Source organism: Stigmatopora argus, chromosome 4 (genome assembly GCF_051989625.1).
Source record: "Stigmatopora argus isolate UIUO_Sarg chromosome 4, RoL_Sarg_1.0, whole genome shotgun sequence".
Classification (NCBI taxonomy): domain Eukaryota; kingdom Metazoa; phylum Chordata; class Actinopteri; order Syngnathiformes; family Syngnathidae; genus Stigmatopora; species Stigmatopora argus.
The window spans coordinates 10,566,800-10,588,497 of NC_135390.1; the positions used below are offsets into that span (position 1 = coordinate 10,566,800).

General features: G+C 41.5%; 3 protein-coding genes across 14 annotated transcripts in view; 2 read left to right on the plus strand and 1 right to left on the minus strand.

The window, feature by feature from the left end:
- Window positions 1-10,733, plus strand: part of adam22 (ADAM metallopeptidase domain 22) — a 50,625-nt gene extending 39,892 nt beyond the window's left edge. For 2 of the 3 annotated variants that reach the window (XM_077598339.1, XM_077598340.1), the window contains exons 18-32: window positions 37-117; window positions 189-239; window positions 318-381; window positions 1,229-1,334; window positions 1,408-1,527; window positions 1,607-1,775; window positions 2,522-2,633; window positions 3,155-3,245; window positions 3,454-3,507; window positions 4,395-4,595; window positions 4,836-4,936; window positions 5,013-5,079; window positions 6,544-6,633; window positions 8,511-8,634; window positions 9,606-10,733. In XM_077598339.1, coding sequence (XP_077454465.1) covers window positions 37-117; window positions 189-239; window positions 318-381; window positions 1,229-1,334; window positions 1,408-1,527; window positions 1,607-1,775; window positions 2,522-2,633; window positions 3,155-3,245; window positions 3,454-3,507; window positions 4,395-4,595; window positions 4,836-4,936; window positions 5,013-5,079; window positions 6,544-6,633; window positions 8,511-8,634; window positions 9,606-9,626 — 1,452 coding nt within the window. In that variant the 3' untranslated portion in view covers window positions 9,627-10,733. The remainder of the gene's footprint in view (window positions 1-36; window positions 118-188; window positions 240-317; window positions 382-1,228; window positions 1,335-1,407; window positions 1,528-1,606; window positions 1,776-2,521; window positions 2,634-3,154; window positions 3,246-3,453; window positions 3,508-4,394; window positions 4,596-4,835; window positions 4,937-5,012; window positions 5,080-6,543; window positions 6,634-8,510; window positions 8,635-9,605) is intronic. The other variant, XM_077598342.1, reaches the window with a different exon arrangement.
- Window positions 10,734-10,955: 222 nt separating this feature from the next.
- LOC144072935 (uncharacterized) lies at window positions 10,956-14,008 on the plus strand. Of its 5 annotated transcripts, XR_013299968.1 has the most exons (7): window positions 10,956-11,098; window positions 11,268-11,369; window positions 13,202-13,280; window positions 13,378-13,469; window positions 13,553-13,660; window positions 13,746-13,765; window positions 13,926-14,006. XR_013299968.1 is itself a non-coding variant. In XM_077598362.1 (6 exons), the coding sequence occupies exons 1-5, from the start codon at window positions 11,085-11,087 to the stop codon at window positions 13,747-13,749; spliced, it is 291 nt and encodes a 96-aa protein (XP_077454488.1). In that variant the 5' UTR covers window positions 10,956-11,084; the 3' UTR covers window positions 13,750-13,765; window positions 13,926-14,008. The 5 variants fall into 5 exon arrangements, 4 of the variants coding, with proteins under 4 accessions (XP_077454488.1, XP_077454485.1, XP_077454486.1 ...); XM_077598362.1 differs by lacking the exon at window positions 13,553-13,660 and having other exon boundaries at window positions 13,926-14,008; XM_077598359.1 differs by having other exon boundaries at window positions 13,378-13,660; window positions 13,926-14,003.
- Window positions 14,009-14,043: 35 nt separating this feature from the next.
- On the minus strand, window positions 14,044-21,649 carry gtpbp10 (GTP-binding protein 10 (putative)). 6 transcript variants are annotated; one of them, XM_077598350.1, is made up of 16 exons: window positions 21,501-21,649; window positions 20,559-20,752; window positions 20,400-20,491; window positions 19,525-19,669; window positions 19,373-19,446; window positions 19,222-19,274; window positions 19,043-19,150; window positions 18,256-18,333; window positions 18,047-18,170; window positions 16,676-17,984; window positions 16,354-16,597; window positions 15,408-15,546; window positions 15,139-15,216; window positions 14,519-14,584; window positions 14,289-14,438; window positions 14,044-14,165 (listed from the first exon to the last, which is right to left on the minus strand). In XM_077598350.1, the coding sequence occupies exons 1-10, from the start codon at window positions 21,531-21,533 to the stop codon at window positions 17,782-17,784; spliced, it is 1,104 nt and encodes a 367-aa protein (XP_077454476.1). In that variant the 5' UTR covers window positions 21,534-21,649; the 3' UTR covers window positions 14,044-14,165; window positions 14,289-14,438; window positions 14,519-14,584; window positions 15,139-15,216; window positions 15,408-15,546; window positions 16,354-16,597; window positions 16,676-17,781. The 6 variants fall into 6 exon arrangements, with proteins under 6 accessions (XP_077454476.1, XP_077454481.1, XP_077454479.1 ...); XM_077598355.1 differs by having other exon boundaries at window positions 14,347-14,438; window positions 16,354-17,984; XM_077598353.1 differs by having other exon boundaries at window positions 14,044-14,153; window positions 14,293-14,438; window positions 16,354-17,984.
- Window positions 21,650-21,698: the final 49 nt, after the last annotated feature.

The window sequence follows — 21,698 nt, forward strand, 5'->3', positions numbered from 1 at the left end:
TTTGACATCATAATGTCATCCCAACGCTTCCCGAAGATGGAATTCACAGGGGTGGTGTGTCGGGATGCGGTGAATGACTGCGACATACCTGAAAACTGCACAGGAAACTCCAGCCAGGTAAGCGCAAGCTTTTTCTCTCTGCCAATCTTGTGACGGGAAAGTTGTGTCAGTATATTTTGCTTTGACAGTGTCCACCAAATGTGCACAAGATGGATGGTTACACGTGCGAGAAAGATCAGGTGAGACGTCTTCTCGTGCAATTTGAAATTTGATCACATTAGTTGTCATGCTCATGAATTGTAAACCCCCCTTTTTAGGGGCGCTGCTTCAATGGGAGATGCAAAACCAAAGACAAACAGTGCAAGTACATTTGGGGCGAGAGTAAGTTGAATATTTCTGTTTAAGCCAGTACAGTCCGTGTGTTCTCATCTGTGACTTTGTCTAACATAGGGGAGAACCAGGTTGGTTCTCATATGGGTTGGTTGTCACACTTGCCATAACTTGACCACCAGAGGGCTGTTCTGATCTAACTATTGGAACAATCAGAAATACAGTGATTAAAAAAGTCTACTACATATGATACGTTTCACTAGTTGCTTGCTAGCTGTTGGTATCGCTTTTATCCAAAAACACAAGTCGCAGGTGGTTGTCACCTTTCGGAGGTTGATGGGTTTGAACTCTTATTTTTACTCAAGGACCCGAAAAAAAATGACGTGTTCTGTTTAACAGCGTGTGGTGACGTTCTAATGCTTAGGTGTCAGACTCGGGTTGGTTCGCGGGGCGCTTTAACGTCAACTTGATTTCACGTGGGCCGGACCATTTTAGATATAATATATAGATTTTTTTTAAAATTGATTAAAAGAACTGGATTAAAAGCCCTGAATATTCAGTTTTTTTAAAGATCTAAAACAATGTTTATTTTAGCTTTTTTAAATATATTTTTAGATTTTACAAAATGATTTTGAACTAAAAACCCAGAAAAAATTGATTATAAAATTACAATTATTGATTTAAAAGGGGGAAAATCAGGAAATTTAATATACATCTATACTCTTCATTTTAATTTGATCCTAAAACAGAAAGTCGCCACTCATGATTTACTTTCCCGGGCCACACAAAATGATGCGGCGGGCCAGATTTGGCCCCTGGGCCGCCACTTTGACACCTGTTCTAATGTAATCAACGTAACGAGTAAAAATTGTGACAAGCAACCTACCTTACCGTTCAGAAGCGACGGCGGCTGACAAGTACTGCTATGAGAAACTCAACATTGAGGGCACTGAGAAGGGCAACTGTGGGAAGGACAAAGACACGTGGATCCAGTGTAACAAGCAGTAAGTTTCCGCTTTTGGAATACACGTGAGACTCCGACCCACGCATCTCTACTGACACTTTGTGTTTTTTCAGAGACGTTCATTGCGGATACCTACTGTGCTCCAATATCTCCCCTACCCCGCGACTGGGAGACCTGCCGACGGGCCTGACCTCCTTCTCCGTGGCGAGACACAGCGCCTCGTTGGACTGCAGGTATGCAGTCCTTGCTCACAAAACACCAGATCGCCAAAATGTGTCCAACTGTCAACATGACTGAGTTGGTGTCTGTTAGTGGTGGTCACGTGCTGATTGACGGCGACACCGATCTGGGCTACGTGGAGGACGGCACGGCCTGCGGGACTGACCGCATCTGTTTCAACCGCAAATGTATTCCCGTCCAGCAGTTCAACTTCAGCACTTGCCCTGGAACCACCGACAAAGTCATCTGCTCGGGACACGGGGTACAGCTCATTCACACAAAAATCCATGATCAATACTAATGATCACGTTTCAGCGCCGTGAACAGAGACAATAAAAGCTTGTTGAATTTTCATATTACTATATTTTAATCAATTCAAAGACTACCGTATATTCCGGACTATAAGTCACGTTTTTTTTTTCAAAGTATGGCTGGGCCAGAGACTAATACTCAAGTGCGACTTATTAGTATATGTTTTTTTCTCTCTCCACCAACATTATGATTTTTATTATTTCATTATTTATATATTATTAATATTATTATTATTTCATTATTTATATTATTATTATTATTATTATTTCATTATATATTATTAATATTATTACTATTTCATTATTTATATATTTTTAATATTATTATTATTTCATTATTTATATGTTTTTATTATTATTTTATTATTTATATATTATTATTATGATTATTATTCATTCAATTTCTGTACCGCTTATCGTCTCAAGGGTTGTGGGGGTGCTGGAGCCTATCCCAGCTGACTTTGGGCGGGGGACACCCTGAATTTGTGGCCAGCCAATTGCAGGGCACGAGGAGACAGACAACATTCACCCTCACACTCATAGTCATATGCACCCATCAAAAGAGCCACATATGGCTCACGAGCCATGGGTTCCGTACCCCTGATCTACAAATGAACCCAGAGAATTTTTGGGGGGTGAATTATAGAGTGATTTGACAGATTTTTGTGAATTCCAGCGTGGTTTCATGTGGGTGCAGGTGTGCAGTAGTGAGCTGAAGTGCGTGTGTTACTTGGGCTGGGCCGGAGACGACTGTAACTCCACTTCACCTCTCAGCTATCTGATTGTGGGACCCACTGCATCTGTTTCAGGTAGGACTGAACACTTTATGTTGTAATGGAGTCTCTACTCTCTTCCTATTAGCCACATTTTATTTCTTTCATCCAACAAAACACCTCACTCCTAATATGTTGCTGTGTTATTTGCTTGTGTTAATAGTTCATCACCATTCATACTTTCTTTTTTGTTGTTGTTTTTTTTCTTTTACACACACTTTGTTGGCAGGTTGATGTCTTTGATGGAGTGATGAGGTTAGAGTTGAGTTCCTTTTTTTTCTTCTTGTAAATGACTTTTCTTTTCCTGATTCTTCCCCTTTTTACCATCCCGGCTCCAGCTTGAGTGAATGAATGTTCAATTGTCCATGTTAACCCCGAATGGAAATCACGTCGATTCCTATAGAAAGAGCTAAAACATAGCAGGGGGTAGAACCCACGTTTTCCTCTCTTTCTCCGCTGACACTCTCCTTGCCAAGTGTTATATGGTTTTGAGTCCCCTCTTAATGGTTTAAAGCAGTAAAGACAATGAACAAAAGTGTTTATTTCCTGTCCGTCAGGCATTACCAGTACCAACATCGTCATCAGCGCTATCGTCGGCTCCATCCTCTTCCTCGCCCTCATTCTGGCTGTGACGGCCTGGTGCTACAAGTGAGTAACTTTTCAACCCAAGACTGCACACTAAAATAAAAAAAAGCTTTAATAATAGAATCATGAGTAGTTTTTTTAAAAACAGAGAGGTGATTTAACATTTTTTTGTTTTACATGTTAGAACAATATACGACTTTGTGTATGAACGTAATGAATATGATGAACTAAATTGGGCAGCATTCTTCATTATCGATCTTCCTTTTAACAGGAGCTACAAGCGGAGACGTTACGTGGAGTCCGAGGTTCACCGAAGATTCTGCCGGTTTGTTCACTCAACGGTTGACAATTCTGATATTCATGACAGTGCTATACATACAGCTCTTTGTAATTTGATTATATATATATATATATATATATATATATATATATATATATATATATATATATATATATATATATATATATATATATATATATATATATATATATATATATACAAGATCCAATTGGAGGACATTGGGAAAAAATCACATTTCTCATTTTCTGCAACACATTGGTCATAGTAATAATAATAATAACAAAGACTTGATAGGCTCAGCTAACAGATCAATGGCAATTTTTATGACAGGATTTATTAGGGGTTGACAAACAATCTCAATGACAAGGCTGCAAAGGCAAACTAATGTTATTTTCCTTAGGAATATCAAATCATTGTTTAGCTAGTGGCTACTTCTGATCAAGAAGATAAAAACTGAAAGAAAAATGTAAACCAGAAAATTTTTAAAAAGCATAATTGACTTATTCTGATCGTTGCATAATGTAGAGTGAGGCTTTCACTCAAGGTATTTAAAAAATATATAGAAGTGAGGACATATAATTATTTTAGCCATTTTTTTGAGCAACTATCTGATAATCTAAAATCCTGATCCTATTTGATTTGTGTGATTCACAATTTTCTTCTACCTAGAAAATGTCATGGTAACATAAATAATAAATATTATTTCTAATGTTCCATATAGGGACAGCAATGAAAAAAAACTGTCCATTTCATTTTAACTGTCTTATTTGAGAGTAAATTTAGCCCTCAGGAGGATTGGGTCAAACAAAAAAACTGTGTTTTGCTGGGTACTTTTATTAGTTGACAATGGAATACAGTAATCCCTCAAATATCGCGGATAATATAAACCAGACATGGCCTTGTATGCACAGACAAATGCCGCCAGGCGACTACGTGACCAAGCCAAGCGACGCCGACTCCTTCTACAGCGACATGCCACCCGGCGTGAGCACCAACTCGGGCTGCAGCTCCAAGAAGAGGTCAGCGTGTCTGTCGCACCTTCAGATTTGTGCCCTGTCCTTCACTCCTTCCATCCCATCCATTACGCAGAACATCTCACTTTTTGGCTTCAGGTGTGCCATCTCGCCATCCGTCATTCATTCATTCACTATTTTGTCTCAGTATGTGCGTAAACGCTAACATTGGCGCCTTCCGTGGGATGCAGGTCAGTCTCTCTCTATGTGTCTTATGCTTACTAAATGTCCGACCCTTTTTGACTACAGTCTAGGCAGCATACGATGTTCTTGAAATAGATAGACAGTCAATGTCTTGTGGATTTTTTTCTCTCCAATGACATGTATGTGCTTGTATAGATCTAACGGTTTGTCCCACTCTTGGAGCGAGAGAATCCCAGATGCCAAACACATTTCGGACATCTGCGAGAACGGGCGACCACGGAGCAACTCTTGGCAAGGTGTACCCCCCTAACCCCGTCCCCAGAAGTTCCCCTCTACGTAGACTTTCTGAATGTTGCCTTTGTCTCTCGCCAGGAAACATGAGCGGTCATCGGAAGAAAGTGAAAGGGAAGAAGTTTCGCGCTCGCTCCAACTCCACTGAGTAAGTTCGAAATGACCTGCCGTGGTGAGCTCAATATAGATATAGTGCGACTATTATTGTACAGTGGTACCTCGAGGTACGAGCTTAATTCGTTCCGGGACTGAGCTCGTATGTCGATTTGCTCGTAACTCAAATGAACGTTTCCCATAGAAATGAACTAAAAACAAATGGATTCGTTCCAACCCTCTGAAAAAACACCCAAAACAGGATATTGGATTGGAAAAACATTTTGTACGGCAACGCGCTCGTAACATAATATAAACAAATTTAAATGAATTTGGATTACGATACAGACACACTCAAAAATAAGTTTAATCTAACCTTACACTAAACTTAATTCTAATTTTGTTTTAAATTTTGATACCTTTCTTCTCCCGGGTTGGCTCTATTTGCCCCGCCTCCACCCTGACTTTCAGATGCAACCTTTCGAGGGTTGTTTGCTTTTGTCTTCCCTTCAAAATATTCCCAAAATGATGCACACAAATGTCCTCAAAATAGGATAACGCACGACCACTTGCCAACTAGAAGTAGTATATACAATCCGCCATTCGCACTGACTAATGGGAAAAAAACACTGAAAAAATGCAACGCTCCGCCCAGTGCTCGTAGAGACATTACCCGGGGAGTTGCGACCAGAAAGACAGTGCCCATGATGTTATTATGAGCAGCCTCTTGCATCCGCGGTCTGCTTGTATATCAAAATGTGTCTCGAATCTCAAAATTTATATTTGCCTAAAATTCTACTCATATCTCAAATTGCTCGTATGTCGAGGCATTACTGTATACAAATGTAAATACTGTACTCACAGTGAAAATAGTTCCTCTCCGCTTGATGTGAATTAAAAAAAACAGGTTAATGGGAGTTTTAGTCTAAGTCCTTGAATGGGAGCGATATCCGCGATATTCGAGGGATTACTGTATAAGCAGTTTGGAGAGGTTCAACCCGGGACGAGCAATGTTTATCTAATAAAGTGGCCGGTGAGTGCATATTAGGCTTTTAATTTTTCATTCGGAGGGCTGAAAAAATGATGTGCTTTCGATACTTGCACAATCCAATAAATGCCACGAGGCTCACTTTTGAACGATGTTAACCGCTCAAAATGATCGTGACTTTTCTTTCACTGGTCAGCCAAGGAACAGTGCAAAAAGTACAAAAACGGGGGCGAAAAACAAAACAAATCTTCAAGCATATCGTCTCTGGATTTGCGGTTTACCGTCTGCTTGCAAAAGCAACGTGAAGACCACCCATGGTAGTGGGCAGCTGCCTTTCTTGTAGAGCAGATTTGGAATGTGCCTTTTGCAATGTTTTTGTTCCACGGATGTCATCCGCTGTCCAGTCGCATCGTGCTGTCTGTTCCGGATGTCTCTGCGCTTCTAAAATGTCTTTCTTCCTCTTCCATCACTTGATCCTATTCTATCCTTTCATTCCTTGTTTGTGTCTATCATCCCTTCCCCCTCTCACAGGTATTTAACCCCTCACGACAAAACTGACTATTATGATGTAACTAAATGGGTAGAAGATGTGAACGAAAACACGCAAGGACCTTATCTTAGGTATCATCTCAGACTGTCCTGCTTGTCTTGAATCCCTCGTCTTCTTAGTTACCTACATTCTTTGCTTTTGATTTGTGGCAAAAATGATGGAATAATGTAATCGACAAAAACAGAAACAAACAAAAATACTCTCAGTACGGGATTTTTCATGTTGTTTTTGTCTGGCTCCTGTTATTTTTCCTGTTCATCCACAATGTTTGTGTCCCAAAAAGAATGTTGCTGTCTGTTTTCTATTAAGCCTCCGACATGATCTCTTACTTCTGCATGTTAATCATTGTGTCGTCAAATGTGTGTTTGTGTGTCTCAGCCAATTGTGTGACCACTCTGCCCCCCCATTTGACCGCAGGTTGCCACTCTGAACACTTTGCCCGTTATCATGTTGTTACCATAACAACAGAGGAGAGATGGTGGAGGGAGGGGGGGCTCAGGGGGGTTTCCATCTACTTATTGCCTGTTTCCGTGGTTATATTCAATATAATTATTCATCTGGTGATGTCTGAGCTAATTAGAAAACATCATGTGATTTCCCCCAAGGCTATAGACACACACTCTTTAAATTTTCTGTTTGAACCGCTCGATTTATCTTTCTTCATTCTCCGTGTGGGACGTGTTGAAGTGCATTCCATTTCCAGGAGCCAATGAATGTTGTTTCTATGATGGATACGTACATACTACAGGACTAAAATACTTGCATTTGATTGGCTGAAAATGTACTGTTTGACAATGGCTATTTTGTCTACTTTTACAAAATATTGGCTATTACTTGCTTCATTCTGTTCGGTATGGACTTGATCGCAATCTTGCCTGCTCTCTAACAGAGATTATTTTAAATATTCCGTTAATTCACTTTTTTTTTCAATTTAAAAAAGGGAAGCCCGGTGGACAAGGAGTTAGCGCGTCGGCCTCACAGTTTTGGGGTTCTCTTTTGTCTCCTGCGATTGGCTGGCTATCAATTCAGTGTGTCCCATGCCTCGTGCCCATCGTTTGCTGGGATAAGCTCCAGCACCCTCCACGGGTTAAGCGGTTTGGAAAGTATCTCTCTCATCTCATCTCATTTTGTGAACTGCTTCATCCCCATTAGGGGTGCTGGAGCCTATCCCAGCTGACCCTGGGCCAGAGAAGGGGGACTCCTTGAATTGGTGGCCAGCCAATCGCAGGGCACAAGGAGATGGATAACCATGCACACTCACACCCATACCTAGGGGCAATGTAGAGTGTCCAATCAGCCTACCATGTATGTTTTTGGAATGTGGGAGAAAACCGGAGTACCCGGAGGAAACCCACGAAGGCCTGGGGAGAACATGCAAATTCCACACAGGTGGACCGACCTGGATTTGAACCCAGGACCTCAAAGCTGTGCAGCACACACAATTTTTTTTTAGACTAACACCCAATGATAGATCTGTTGACAAGTATATAACTGAGATACTTTGTTCAAATAGAATAATGGAAAAATAGATAATTGCTTAATCCTGTATACATAATAATGTTCCATGACCTCTTGGGAGAATTTCAATTTAGATTTTCTTGCCCCTCCCCTCTCTCCTCCACATTGTCGGGCTCAGGTTCATGGCGGCTCCTTGGTTTATTAGCGTGTCTTTCGTCTGAGGCTTCTCTTGCTGTTTACCCAGCATTGCTCTGTTCTCAAGTTCATTGGAACCAAACCAAAAAAGCAAGATGTGAGGGAACACGAGCGCAGCTGCACTGCTGGGAACTGCCGTGCTCTCAACTAAGGTTGCCCTTACGAGCTGACGATTATGATTTAGCGAATGCGTGCTTTTGCGCCGAGGCGCAACCTCTGACACGTTTACTCCTAATGCTACGTTATGATTTTTTTTCTCTACATAAATTGTTGTTTTCAACTGGTTTCTCCACAGGACGCTTTCTCCCGCCAAGTCCCCCACTTCTTCGACAGGATCGATTGCATCCAGCAGGAGATACCCTTATCCCATGCCCCCCTTGCCCGATGACCAGAGGAAAGCAAACAGGCAGAGCGCCAGGGTCAGTTCATCTTTCTATTATGGGCATTACAATAAATTGATCTGGATTGCAATCCAAACTTAATCCCATCAAAATGTAAAACAGATGTTGGGACAATAAATAGTTTTCATTCAAATGTTTGATAAACCCGGCGGCCCAGCGGATGAGTGGTTAGTGTCTTGGCATCACAGCTCTGGGGTCCTGGGTTCGAATCCAGGTTGGTCCACCTGTGTGGAGTTTGCATGTTCTCCCTGAGCCTGTGTGGGTTTTCTCCGGGTACTCCAGTTTCCTCCCACATTCCAAAAACATGCATGGTAGGTTCACTCATTCATTTTCTGAACCGCTTTATCCTCACTAGGGTTGCAGGGGGTGCTGGAGTCTATCCTAGCTGACTTCGGGCCAGAGGCGGGGGTCACCATGAATCGGTGGCCAGCCGATCGCAGGGCACAAGGAGATGGACAACCATTCACACTCACACTCATACCTAGGGGCAATTTATACCCAGAGAAAACCCATGCAGGCCCGGGAGAACATGCAAACTCCACACATGTGGACCGACCTGGATTCGAACCCAGGACCTCAGGGCTATGAGGCTGACGCGCTAACCACTCAAGCAGCCGTGCTTCCCTGGTAGGCTGATTGGACACTCTAAATTGCCCCTAGGTATGAGTGTGAGCTTGAATGGTTGTCCGTCTTCTCGTGCCCTGCGATTGGCTGGCCACCGATTCAGGGTGTCCCCCGCCTCTGGTCCAAAGTCAGCTGGGATGTGCTCCAGCACCCCCCGCGACCCTATTGAGGATAAAACGATTGAGAAAATGAATGTTTGATAAACCTTGTCGAAATCATCAACACTGTTTTGTATATTTATTGCTCCAAGTCAGGGTTTGGCAAACAATTTCCCAAAGGTTTTTTTAATTTGCGGCTAAAGAGGAAACGTCATTGAATAGGAAATGGGCGCTGACCATGTCATTTTTTTGTGTCTTTTTTCGCAGCTGTGGGAGACATCAATATAAGAGCTCGAAAAATACCACTGGGATGAAAACAGTCCTGCGCACAACAGTGAAGCAAAATTCATCCGTATGCCGAGCGAGATAAGCGACAAACATCTCGTCATTCAAGGCGAAGCACGGGCGGCGCACAATGGAAGCTCAGAACTACCCATCCCCCTCAACAAAACACACACACACACACACACACACACACACACACACACACACACACACACACACACACTACACAACAAACAAACCAACCAACCTTGAGCCCTTCTTTTCCAACCACATGTCCATACTGCATTGGATCAAGCGGACCATTTGTGGGTACCAAGACTGAATGCATGAAGCAGCTCCTAAGGACCCTTTGGACACGACGCATGCAAGGGGCACCGTTTCATAACCTCTCTTGTTCCATTATAACTAACCACACCACATTTTCCACTCCTAAAAGTGGAAAATGAACACACCCTTTCCCACTTTTTTGCTGTATTTTGTGTACATATGAAAATCAAATTGCACTTTTTTTTATTTGCCGAGTTCGTTCACAACAGAATGTAGAAAGACGTTCGGTCTATCAGGAGGGGAAATATTTCGATCAGATGTTCTCAAACCTTTGGAGTCCTCCTCATAAAGCTGATGGAGAATTATGGGAATTAAGTCCAATCAAAGTAAAATATCATCAACTATTTTTGCAAACCTCCGAGGACTCGAGTTTGAGAACCAATGATTGAAGCCCGCTTAAAAGCCTTCTGTCCCTTGTCGCCATGCTTTTAGTGTACTCGTGTACTCATTTAGGATATCCACTCCTTGCCCAATTAGAGCAAATAAACAATTGGTCTGAGTACTCGCACATCAATTTCCAACACGACAACTTGTTTATATGTTCCATAACAAAAAAAATCAGTGGTGCTAGTAAAAAATGAGTTGCTTCAATTTCGTTCAAAAATTGATCAAACATGGACAAGCCAGCCAACAACTGCATGTAAATACATTTGTCACTTGTTTTTACTGAGACTGTAAGAGAGTTGAGATGTCATCAAATGTTTGTATCCGTGGTGGACCGCCAGGGCCTGCAAGGCCTTCTCTGCTTGGCCATGAATACTTAGTAAATAATTCCAAATTGTCTGTCAGATTCCTTTCATTGCTTTTCCCCTGGTTGCACTGCTTCCAGATGTGTCTTTTCATATTTAAGCATTTAACCAATCACATTTCAGCCATTATTTGTTGCCAGGGTCAGAAATCTACTTGGAGTCCTTCATAATCAATTCTGCAGGCCCTGCAGCATAAAACACGTTATCGTGAAAACAATATATTTTTTCGTGTATACCTTTAATAGGCGTGTCCTAGGTCAGAGTTCAGATGACCGCCATTTTTCAAAATGGCGAATGAGCCGGCAGTCAGCACGGCAGTCGACTGAAGAGCCGCTCAGACGTGACGATTTACCGAAGAAAGAGCTGATAAAGCTCTTACGGGACAATGCAGCGCATTCGGTACGTTGTCATTTGGGGGTTTTACGAGTGCTTTTTGATGGGAGCATTCTTCGATCTCGTGCTGTAGCCCCACGTGGATGGAGACCGAAAAATGTTTGCTAACAAATTGGCTACATTGCTTTACCTCTAGCTCTTTATGTTTAACAAGATATCATTCCATGTGTTTCAGTTCCTCAACGAGCACGGATTGCTGGGAAACATCAAGAATGTGGCCAAAACAGCCAAAAAAGGAGCAGCTTGTCGACGCCATAACGAGCTGTTTGTCAGCAAAGTGAGTCCTTTTTTTAAATACTAGTTTCTATTTTCTCTGCCCGTTTAATCATTAAATAACAGCGTTCGGTATTCAAGGCTTTGCTCAGTTAGCTTTTTTTAGTATGATACATTTAAATTTGGAATGAAAACACTAACTGGTTTGGTGTTGATTTTTAATAGCAAGACACCTGTGTGGTTAACTCGCACCCAAACAAGTGCCATCATTGGAGGTGATGGATGAATACAGACGCTCCCCTACTTGCGAACGCAGTTGGTTCCGAGCGATTGTTCATAAGTTGAATTTGTTTGTAAGTTGATTCAGTGCTATATTTTGTATTATAATTTATGTTTAAGGCTGATATAAGTATATTGAAGGTTTATATAAGTGCATTTGTATGTTTAAGGCTTGTATAAGTAACACGCATTGGTTTGTACTGAAAAAAAAAAGACATTTAATAAAATGGAGAGAATATGTACACTACTGTAGAGAGAGAGAGAGAGAGATTTATGTATTAGAAACTGAAACTTTCAGAAGTCACTGTGGTCCAGTGGCAAAGACAATGGGTCAGAACTTCAGGTGGACTCAAGTTCAAATCAGGAATGAGTTCAATTCCACTCTTTGCAATTCTCAAATTGTTTATTGAGGTAATGAAAAGGATAGATATAACTTCCATTCACATCATTTCAGAAGTCACTGTGGTCCAGTGGCAAAGACAATGGGTCAGAACTTCAGGTGGACTCAAGTTCAAATCAGGAATGAGTTCAATTCCTCTCTTTGCAATTCTCAATTTTTTTCCTAAAAAACGACATAGTATAGTAAGGTTTTTTTCCTAAAAAACGACAAAGTGTATATAGTAAGGCTTTTTTTCTTTAAAAAAACGACATAGTATATAGTAAGGCTTTTTAATTTGTAAAAAATGACCATGTATAGTAAGGCTTTTTAATTTGTAAAAAATGACCATGTATAGTAAGGCTTTTTTCTTTAAAAAATGACCATGTATAGTAAGGCTTTTTATATTTTAAAATGACCATGCAAAGTAAGGCTTTTTATATATAAAAAAAAAAACGAACACACTCTTTTACAGCATCAAGACTACAAAAATGGCGACTATATTACGTCATCTTCCAAACATGGTCATTGAGTCGGGAGGACAAATCACCTCCTATGGGCGTGGTTACGCCCATTGGTGATGCAGGTGCTTAAATTATGCACCTTCGCAGCATCTTGCCCTTTGGCGCAGCCATTTCCATGCCGTCGGTCGAACGACTAGCACCCAAACGAGGTAAGCCCTAGACTAGAGCAATTTACTGGCCTATGTGCATTTTTAACACCCTACCGGGAGATTTTCTTAGGAATCAATTGAGCCAAAACGCCAACAAATCTGTTAGTTTATTGCCAGGTCGAACACACCGTCGACATTTGAAGTATGGGCTCCTTGGCATGTCACTAGCTAGCTTAGCATTAGCCTCACGACCTTTGACTTCAAAAGTATTTTGTCCGTATTCTCTCCATTATTGAGTCGTGGGGGAAGACTTCATTTTATCAAACAAAGCCGAGATGTCAACGGTCAGTTTGCCAGGTGAAGGTGTGTTGAATGTAATGATAGTTTTCGCTGTGATTGCTAAACGCCCTTTTCCAATTTGTAATTCTGTTTTAAACAAAAATCATTGATACCAAAATGGTTAAGCCGACTTTCTCCTAGTTTTTAACACCAGTCTGTATATTGAATCGCTTTGTCTGGAAAGGGGAAATTAGCACCGAGCACTCACTAACTTATTTTCATTCTTTATCTTGATCATTTACTTTAAGATTTCTCTTTCCTGTAATAATTGTTTGCACTTCCCAAATAGCTTGGTTCAATCAAGATGCAGCTATTCCCGTGTGTCCAGAACCATGCACACCCTTGAGGGGAGAGGAGACTGGGCCAAGGTAATACTAATGACCAAAAAAAACCACCTAAACACATCTGTTGAATCTCCAGTCTCTGTATATGATAACTTTTGCTCTATTTTTTTGCATGCACCAGGTCCATGGTGATGTCGAGAGCCTGGAGGACCAGGTGATCTTCCCAGGTTGCCCACTTGAAGATGATGCATCGTCTCTGAACTCTGCTCTGAGGTTAATACCGTATTTTCACGCCTATTTGGCGCATCGTTTCTTACGCCGCAGTGTCAGTAACGAGTGCTATTTCTGTATTTTAGACACACAAAGCACGCTCTATTTCGTCAGACGCATATGTATTTCATATGGATTAAGATCGAAATGCGATAGCGCTGGCTACCGGAAGCAGCTTATTTCCGGGTTATATTGTAATGTATCCAAGTCAAAACATTACAATCTCACATTATTTTATTGACTAAAGTTGCAATTTACTAACCCCCTCTTATTTTATAGGTGATGTCCCAATCCCTAAGGTGAGGAGGATTTCTCTTTTTTTTTTTCAATCAGACATTTCAATAAAAGAGATTTGAGTGTCATTTGTCTTTGTTAAAACACTTGGAGAAAAAAGACCCAAGACCCTCAATGGTCTTTTTTTTTTTCGGTGTTTATTCTAAATGTTGCTTTTGTCTACAGGTGGAGAACACCAGCTACACCAATCAATGTGATCCCAAGTGTGCAAATGTATTTCTTTGAATTAAAATGTCATGTTGCTTGCATTCCTTTGCTAGTTCTATGAAGAAAAATACATGAGTATATTCTAAAGGTTTTATTTTCCCACAAAATGGGGTAATTGAGAAGTTCACAGGTCTTCCAGCATTTAAAGATGAGGTGGTGTTTCCATTGATGAATCTCTTCTTGGCACTGGATGGAATTCTGGGGAGGAAAAAAAGAGGGTCAAAGCACAATAGACTAAGTCCAACATTAAAAAAATAGACTGGGGGTCAGTTAGGTCAAAAGGTTTGACCCAAAAACAAATATTACTAAGTTAGGTTTTACCAACATCAGAAGGACCCATCTCTCTTTTCAGATGTGGTGGGAGATATGGAAAACATACTGGATAGGGGCCCTCAAGATGTTGGTGTCAAAGGCTGTGCCACGCTCCAAAGTCACCTTTCTTTAGCGTTGATTTGGTAAACTTGGGTGGACCTTGAAGAGAAGCAAAAGAGAGTATTTTTAGTACACGACATGAAAATAATAAATCAAATAATCTGAAAAACAGGTCTTACGTCATACACGACTTCTTTGGTCTTGTAAATTTGGACAGCTTCCACCATCTCCGTGGCTTTAAACCTCTGCAAAACACCACAGCATGATTATGTCATTGCTTATTTAACCATTTTGATGCACAAATGACTCCCATTCAATCAAAAAAATAAAATACGTCTCACAAAGCTCTTAGACGGAGGAAAAATGGTTGTTTAAACGAGTCAAAAATGACCCCTGCGCTACGGTTGAATGAATGTCTCGCTTAGGTTTTGTCAAAACCACAATTAAAAATCAAAAGGTCCAAGCCCTGAAGTCTTCCTTTAGGAAAGGAAGGGCAAAGGTATTCTAGAAGTGTACTGTTTAGTCCTTACACCTCCACTTGATGGCACTAGTGTGAGTGTGAGTTACCCACACAGGATCTTGCTATTAAAAAAATCAACGCCAACCCAGTTAAAGTGTCTTCATTCAAAATTGGAGTGTATCATGATGCTAAACAAGCTAATTTAGGAAAGCCGTGAACACTGGTCGCTGATATCTAAACATTACTGTGACAACAAAATTTCCCGAATACGGGATGAATCAAGTTATCCAATCCAATAACACGGGTAGAGGAATTAGAAGCTATTAAAAAAAGACTCACTTTGCCGACAAACTGCTCCTTTTTGGCCGTTATGGCCACATTCTTGATGTTTCCCATCAGTCTGTCCTCGTTGAGGGACTGAAACACACAATGGAAGGGTTTCTTTTTAAACATTAAGAGCAATAGGTGATGCAATGTAGCCAACTTGCTAGCAAACATTTGTGTTTGCATCCACGTCGGGGCTACATCACGCCAATGAAGCACGTTCCCGTCAAAAAGCACTCTTGAAATGAGAACTGGGGCTACGAAATCCCCAAAAGACAAAGTACCGAACGCGCTGCATTGTCCTGGAAGAAGTTTGTCGGGTCTTTCTTCGGGAAATGGTCAATTCTGAGCAGCTCAGCAGTCCAACGCGCCCAGCCTCCGGCTCATCCGCCATTTTGAAAAATGGCGGCGGTCTTTTGAACTCTGACGTCAGCCACGCCTCGGCCATGCCTATTACACATAGACACAAAAAAAGAGATCGTTTTCATCATAGAGTGCATTAGGAACTCATTTTACCTTGATCTGGCCCAGTCTGCTCTCCTGTAACTTCAAGGGCATGAGTGAGTGTTCTGGGCATGCAGGAAAAAAAGCTATTTGGCAGTTGCCAAACAATTATTACAGGAAAGAGAAATCTTACAAGAAATTTAATAAACAAGCAAGATTAAATGAATGAAAATAAGTTAGCAAGTGTTCCGTGCTATTTTCCCTTTTCCAGGCAAGTTGTTAAATATACAGACTGACGTCAACTAGGAGAAAGTTGGCTTGACAATTTTTGTTTAAATGATTGTGTGTGAAAACATAACAATTACAAATTGGAAACGGGTGTTTAACACTCGCTGTGAAAACTATCATTACATACCACACACCTAAGTCGTGCCTCTAAATGTCATTTTGGAGTGAGCCTTTACCCAGAAAACTGTTCATTGATGTCTCGGCTTTGTTTGATTAAATTGAAAGTCTTTCTACACGACTCAATAATGGAGAGAAAACGGACAACATGCATTTTAAGTCAAATGGGAAGCGTCGACCTGACGCTAATGCTAGTTAGCTAGTCACATAGGGCACACCGCCGGTGAGGAAAAGGAGCCCAAACTTAAATTATCGACGGTATGTTCAACCTGGCATTAAACTAACACATTTGTTGGCGTTTTTGGCTCAATTGAGTCCTAAAAAATCTCCCAGTAGCGAGATAACAATGCACTTAGGCCAGTAAATTGCTCAACGACTTACGTCGTTGGCGTGGTCGTCGTCCGTCAGCCTCGAATGGCTGTTCATAGGGGCGAGACACTGCGCATGCGCTTGATTTACGCAGATACGTCACCAATAGGCATAACCACGCCCATACTGTCCCGCCATATTGAATGTGGAAAAGATGGTGGCTTGCTTACCGCACTTCACGAGGTGGTCTGGGCTCCCAACTAAACGTCCATGTTTTGAAGATGACGTAGAATAGTCGTGATTTTGTGGTCTGATGCTATAAAACAGCGTGTCAGTCCACTAATTTTACCAAATATTGAGTAACATTTTTACTTAGTATTTTACATCAACTCACCTTTATTCCAGGCCATATGACTCCATTAAAAGTTTAACATTTGAAACACAAAGAATGCTTCATTGTCTTATCTCATTTTCTGAACCGCTTTATCCTCACTAGGGTCGTGGGGGGTGCTGGAGCCTATCCCAGCTGATTTCGGGCCAGAGGCGGGGAGGGGACACCCTGAATTTGTGGCCGGGCAATCGCAGGGCACAAGGAGACAATTTTGAATTGAATGCTTTTATTGTCATTATACAAGTATCATGAGATTTAAAGCTTTCATCACAAATAACTGCAGACAACCATTCACGCCCCCACTCATACCTAGGGGCAATTTAGAGTGTCCAATCAGCCTACCATGCATGTTTATGGAATGTGGGAGGAAACCGAGCACCTGGAGAAAACCCACACATGCCTCGGGAGAACATGCAAACGCCACACATTTGGACCGAGCTGGATTTGAACCCAGGTCCCCCACTGTGAGGCCGACGCGCTAACAGCTCATCCGCAGGGCCATCCAGGTTATTAGTGAAGCATTTTTAAAAAATGTGTTGCAGCTGTAGCTGCAGTAAAGGTATTATATCCATAAAATAATTATTGAAGGTGAGATTGATTCAGATGTAGCACGACTGATTTCTGTTGCAAATTGAGTCCTTTATATCACACACACTTGTGTGAGCGTGTGTTACGGACTGGTCACAAATTGTCTGTACGTGGGGACATTTTATTTATTTATTATTATTTTTTAAATGTATTCATTTATTCATCAAATTTTATTTATTTATTTTTTGTGTATGTACTTATTATTTTTTTGTAGAGGGGGGTGTTAAAAATATATTTATACTTATCAGCAGAGCTCTGAGAAATGCACACTTTGCCTACTTTTACGCTTTTTGCAACTGCATTTCACATGGTCATTCATACTAAATATCGTCCATTGCTTTCAACTCAACCACCATGACAACAATGTACAAACAAAAAGTATTATCTCACTGACACTTCGACAAGCATTACACATTTTTGAAAAACAGGATATTTTTGTCAAACGATTTCATGTCCAAAGAATTAGCCCACAAATACTTATCCTAGCATCGCAAACAAGTGGTCCATGTTTGTGATGTGGCTTATTGCGTGGCCCCCCTTAGAAGCTGCAGTTTTTCCTGTCGCAGGGCTTCCGTGGCCTCTGGGGCTTCTTCGTTCAGCGACTCCCGGATTAAACTTTTCAAGCTGCCCACGCCGAACCCGCTGGCGGCGGAGACGGGCACCACGTGCCTGAACGTCATGTGATTCTTTGGTGTCATTTTATCGGGCAGCGTGTGGCAGAAATCTGCACGGCACGGACAAAGTTTCTCACATCTTGATTTGTTCCTCTGGAGTCAGTCTACTTACCTTGGGGGTTGAGGAGCTGCTCTCTCAGTTCTTCCAGCTTGTGTTCCGCATCTGGCAAGTCCATCTTGTTGACCACTAACACAGCAGGTTTGCTCAAAAGCTCTTCCTTGTACAACTCCAGCTCCTGGAGAGAGAGCATGAATGCCACACAGGTAAGGATATCGATCCAAGAAAAGAAACCACGCCACCCAGAGGTCAATGAGCGGCACCTTGTTGAGCAGCTGCACGGCCTCAAAAGCCGACCTAAACGGCGTTTGACTTGCAAGCTGGAAGCCACAAACGTCCACCTGGGCAATACAAAGAATAAGCATGTTGTGAATGAAAATGTTTCGTCAAATGGATGTTTTTTGTTTTTGACCAGAGAAATCAAATCGAATCATATCATGTTGGATCCATACTACACTGGAACCTCTACTTGCGAATGCTTCTAAATAATACTTAATAAACACTTTTCATATGCAAATGACGTTTCAATATATGAAAACACGATCCAAGTTACGAAATCCCCCAAAAATGTAAATACATTTCCTGTACCACTTATTTTATTTTGAAATTATCCTGCGTGCTGCTCTATACTAAAGAGCGAGACTGTTACTCCTCTGGAGTTTTATGTAATGCTTACTAGTTGTTTTGAATTTCTAATTTGAAATTTTTCCGATGTGTGTTTACGTGCATGTGTTTGTGTGCTAACGTTAACTTTCTCCTGAGGCTGCACTGTACTCCTGCACAAATAAAAAATGGTTTTGCATGCTTGTAATTCGTTTTAATACATTAGTAAATCATTTTCGGTCCTTTTTGAGAGTTTTCCCACATCGTTTATACAGAATTGGGACACTTTAATCACTTTTGAAGGGTTTAGTTAGTAGTTATTGGAAGATTGTGGAAATGACAAGTAAAAATACTGCTATACTCACAAAAAATCTAACAAGTTCAATTCATTTCGTAAGAAGGGATATGACTGTAATTGCTTTTTGAGTATATTGATGTTGCACGAACCACAAAGAGCAGCTGCTTGGTTCTCTCCACATGCTTGAGAAACTTGTGTCCCATCCCTTTGTTCACGTGAGCGCCTTCGATCAAGCCCGGCAGGTCTGCGACAGAGATCTACCGCGGCAAGCACCTTTGTCAGCACAAGACGTGACTAGAAACATGAATGACCAATTAATTTCTCCTACCTGCATGTGGTCCTCATACAATAATTTACCAACGTGGGGCCTCAGCGTGGTGACTGCAAAAACAGTGAAAAACAGTGGCTATTTAGCTCTGGAAATTATAAGGGCCATTAATCACTGGTGTTTAGTCAGCTATTACTGCACAAATACTTACAAGGGTAGCTGGCTATCTCTGGAGTGGCGTTCGATAATACCGTCAGCAGTGAAGACTTGCCTGCGTTCGGGAACCTAATGGAGGGAAAAATTCTTAAAAGCCCTTTGCCAATGAATGAAACATCAATACAGACTGTTCTGTTGTGTCCTCACCCCACCAGGCCCATGTCAGCGATGATTTTCAGGTCCAGTCTGATCTGCCTGGACTGGCCTTTACTGGGCAGGAAGGTGGAAGAAATGACGCCTCCTTTTCCTCCTTTTGCCACCAGCACACGATCGCCCTCCTCGTTCAGGTTACCTACCAGGAGGCGACAACATAATCGCGCGGTGAGGCCAATTAAAACATGTTCCTTGAGCAAGATACTGAACCCCACATTTCTCCTGATGCTGCGTCATCAGTAAGCAAACGAGAATATTGTGTCAAAGCGCTTTAAGTGCTTCAAAGGCGTGTGCGGTCTTTTGGTCGCCCCGACCGCGACAACGGGCGACCAAAACACCGGCGACCAAAAGACCGACGACCAAAAGACCGGCGACAAAACAAGGTAAAACAACACGGTCTACGCATCAATAAAAGGCAACAATGGCCATGAGCAGTTTCACTGAGCCGACATGTGAGTGTATAAGAGTTTGTATGTACATGCGTTGTCCCTTTAAGAAGGTACATCCGTCAGGGTCTTAACAAGTTCTCCAACAAAAAACAATAAAAGTCCGGGAAATTTGGAGCTTTTCTTTAGCCTAATAACTACTAGGGCATTATGTATGACTAAATAGTCATTCACAGTTTGTATTTAGTGAATTTGAGCAACGATTTAAATGGTAATTATCACTTACCTTCCGGGCGACCAAAAGACCGGCGACCAAAAGATCGGCGACCAATCGACCGTATACCCCTCGAAGGTGTAAAAGCGCCATAAAAGTGTAACTCCTTTCAACATTTAAGGTAAAGGGCCACACCATCAACTACGTCCGGACATGCAATGCACCAATATGAACGATTTAAACATACAAGGAGGACGCTTTTTACGAACCGAGTACCCTGCCATGCTCAGTGGTGACTGTGATTCCTACAGGAACCAAAATCTCTCGGTCAGTTCCCTTTGGTCCTTTTAAGGAACGCACACTGTTGACAAAGAAAATGTGTTATTTTCCCACAGAACACACCTGACGTCCTCAATTCAAGTTCCTACCTGCTGTTGCCTCCTACGTCGGCTGCAAAGCGTTTTTGAGGGTATTTTTCCATGATCCCTTTCAAGGTCATTTTTTTGGTGGCCACCACCCAAACGTTTCCACCGTTTCCTCCCTGGCCTCCGAGGCGGGCCAAGCCCATGCCGCCAGCCCCGCCGCGGACATGCAGTCGGAGGTTGTCCACAAAGTTTCCATACTGAGAAGGAAAGATGTTTTTAGTGACATGAATGTTAAATTCAGAAAGGTGCAGTTTGCTGAAACCAGTCTCTTCACTTTTATGCAGTTAAAATTAAACAGTTGGATGTACTGTATCACCTCGGAGGATGAGAAATGCGCACTAGTAGACATTTAAGAATAAGGCCTTTTTTGGAAACATAAAGTCTCAAATCGTAGAGTTAATGTTAGGAACAAAGTGGGAGCTTATTTGTTTAATCAGGGTTACTCACACTGTTTTGCTCCAAGATCTACTTTTCAAGGAGTTAACTGTAATGGTATACCTCACATTAGACCCATAAAAGCCTAACTAAGGAAATCAAAAGATTGGAAGCATCAATATATTATTGTCGTGCGATCTACCAATAGTACCTTGACAATCTGCCGATAGTTCCTTGGCAATCTACTAGTAGATCGCGATATAAGTAATGGGCACCCCTGGTTTAAATGACATTTGGTTGAGTGCGTGTTTAAAAATGGTTGCACTTGTTTCATTTTCACAAAATCCTTACAGACTAATAGATCTTATTCAATTCAAGTGCTTACCTTGTTTTGTTTTGTTTTAAATAAAGCAATTAACAAATCATAGTAAATTAAGGTTTACCCACTTAGTTCGCAATGTTTCAGCGACGTATATAGCACGCAGCCGGTTGCTAGTTATCCAGAGGTTAACAAATGTTTAAGAAAAAAAATGTACTAGTGGTAACTGGACCGCTTAGTAGTATACTTACTTTACGCAGGCAAATTCTACAAAGATGAACCATAATTGAGAAGTATTCATCCACAGGCTACAAACATGCTAGCCAGCGTGTACTCTCGAAGGACGGTAAAAGCGACCAGAGATAGAACACGTGACCTTGTCAGCATGCGAGAAAACAATGAGAAGAAAATAAACCTAGAACTAAAATCTGACACTAATACGTAAATTG

Coding starts and splice junctions, on each gene's coding strand:
- gtpbp10 (XM_077598350.1), bottom strand. CDS start 21,533: ATGGTTCATCTTTGTAGAATTTGCCTGCGTAAA. Junction 20,492..20,558: donor GACGTAGGAGGCAACAGCAG/GTAGGAACTTGA, acceptor CTTTGTCAACAG/TGTGCGTTCCTTAAAAGGAC. Junction 19,275..19,372: donor AGAGATAGCCAGCTACCCTT/GTAAGTATTTGT, acceptor CTGTTTTTGCAG/TCACCACGCTGAGGCCCCAC.
- LOC144072935 (XM_077598359.1), top strand. Junction 11,370..13,201: donor ACGAGCTGTTTGTCAGCAAA/GTGAGTCCTTTT, acceptor CTTCCCAAATAG/CTTGGTTCAATCAAGATGCA. Junction 13,661..13,745: donor GCTTATTTCCGGGTTATATT/GTAATGTATCCA, acceptor CTTATTTTATAG/GTGATGTCCCAATCCCTAAG.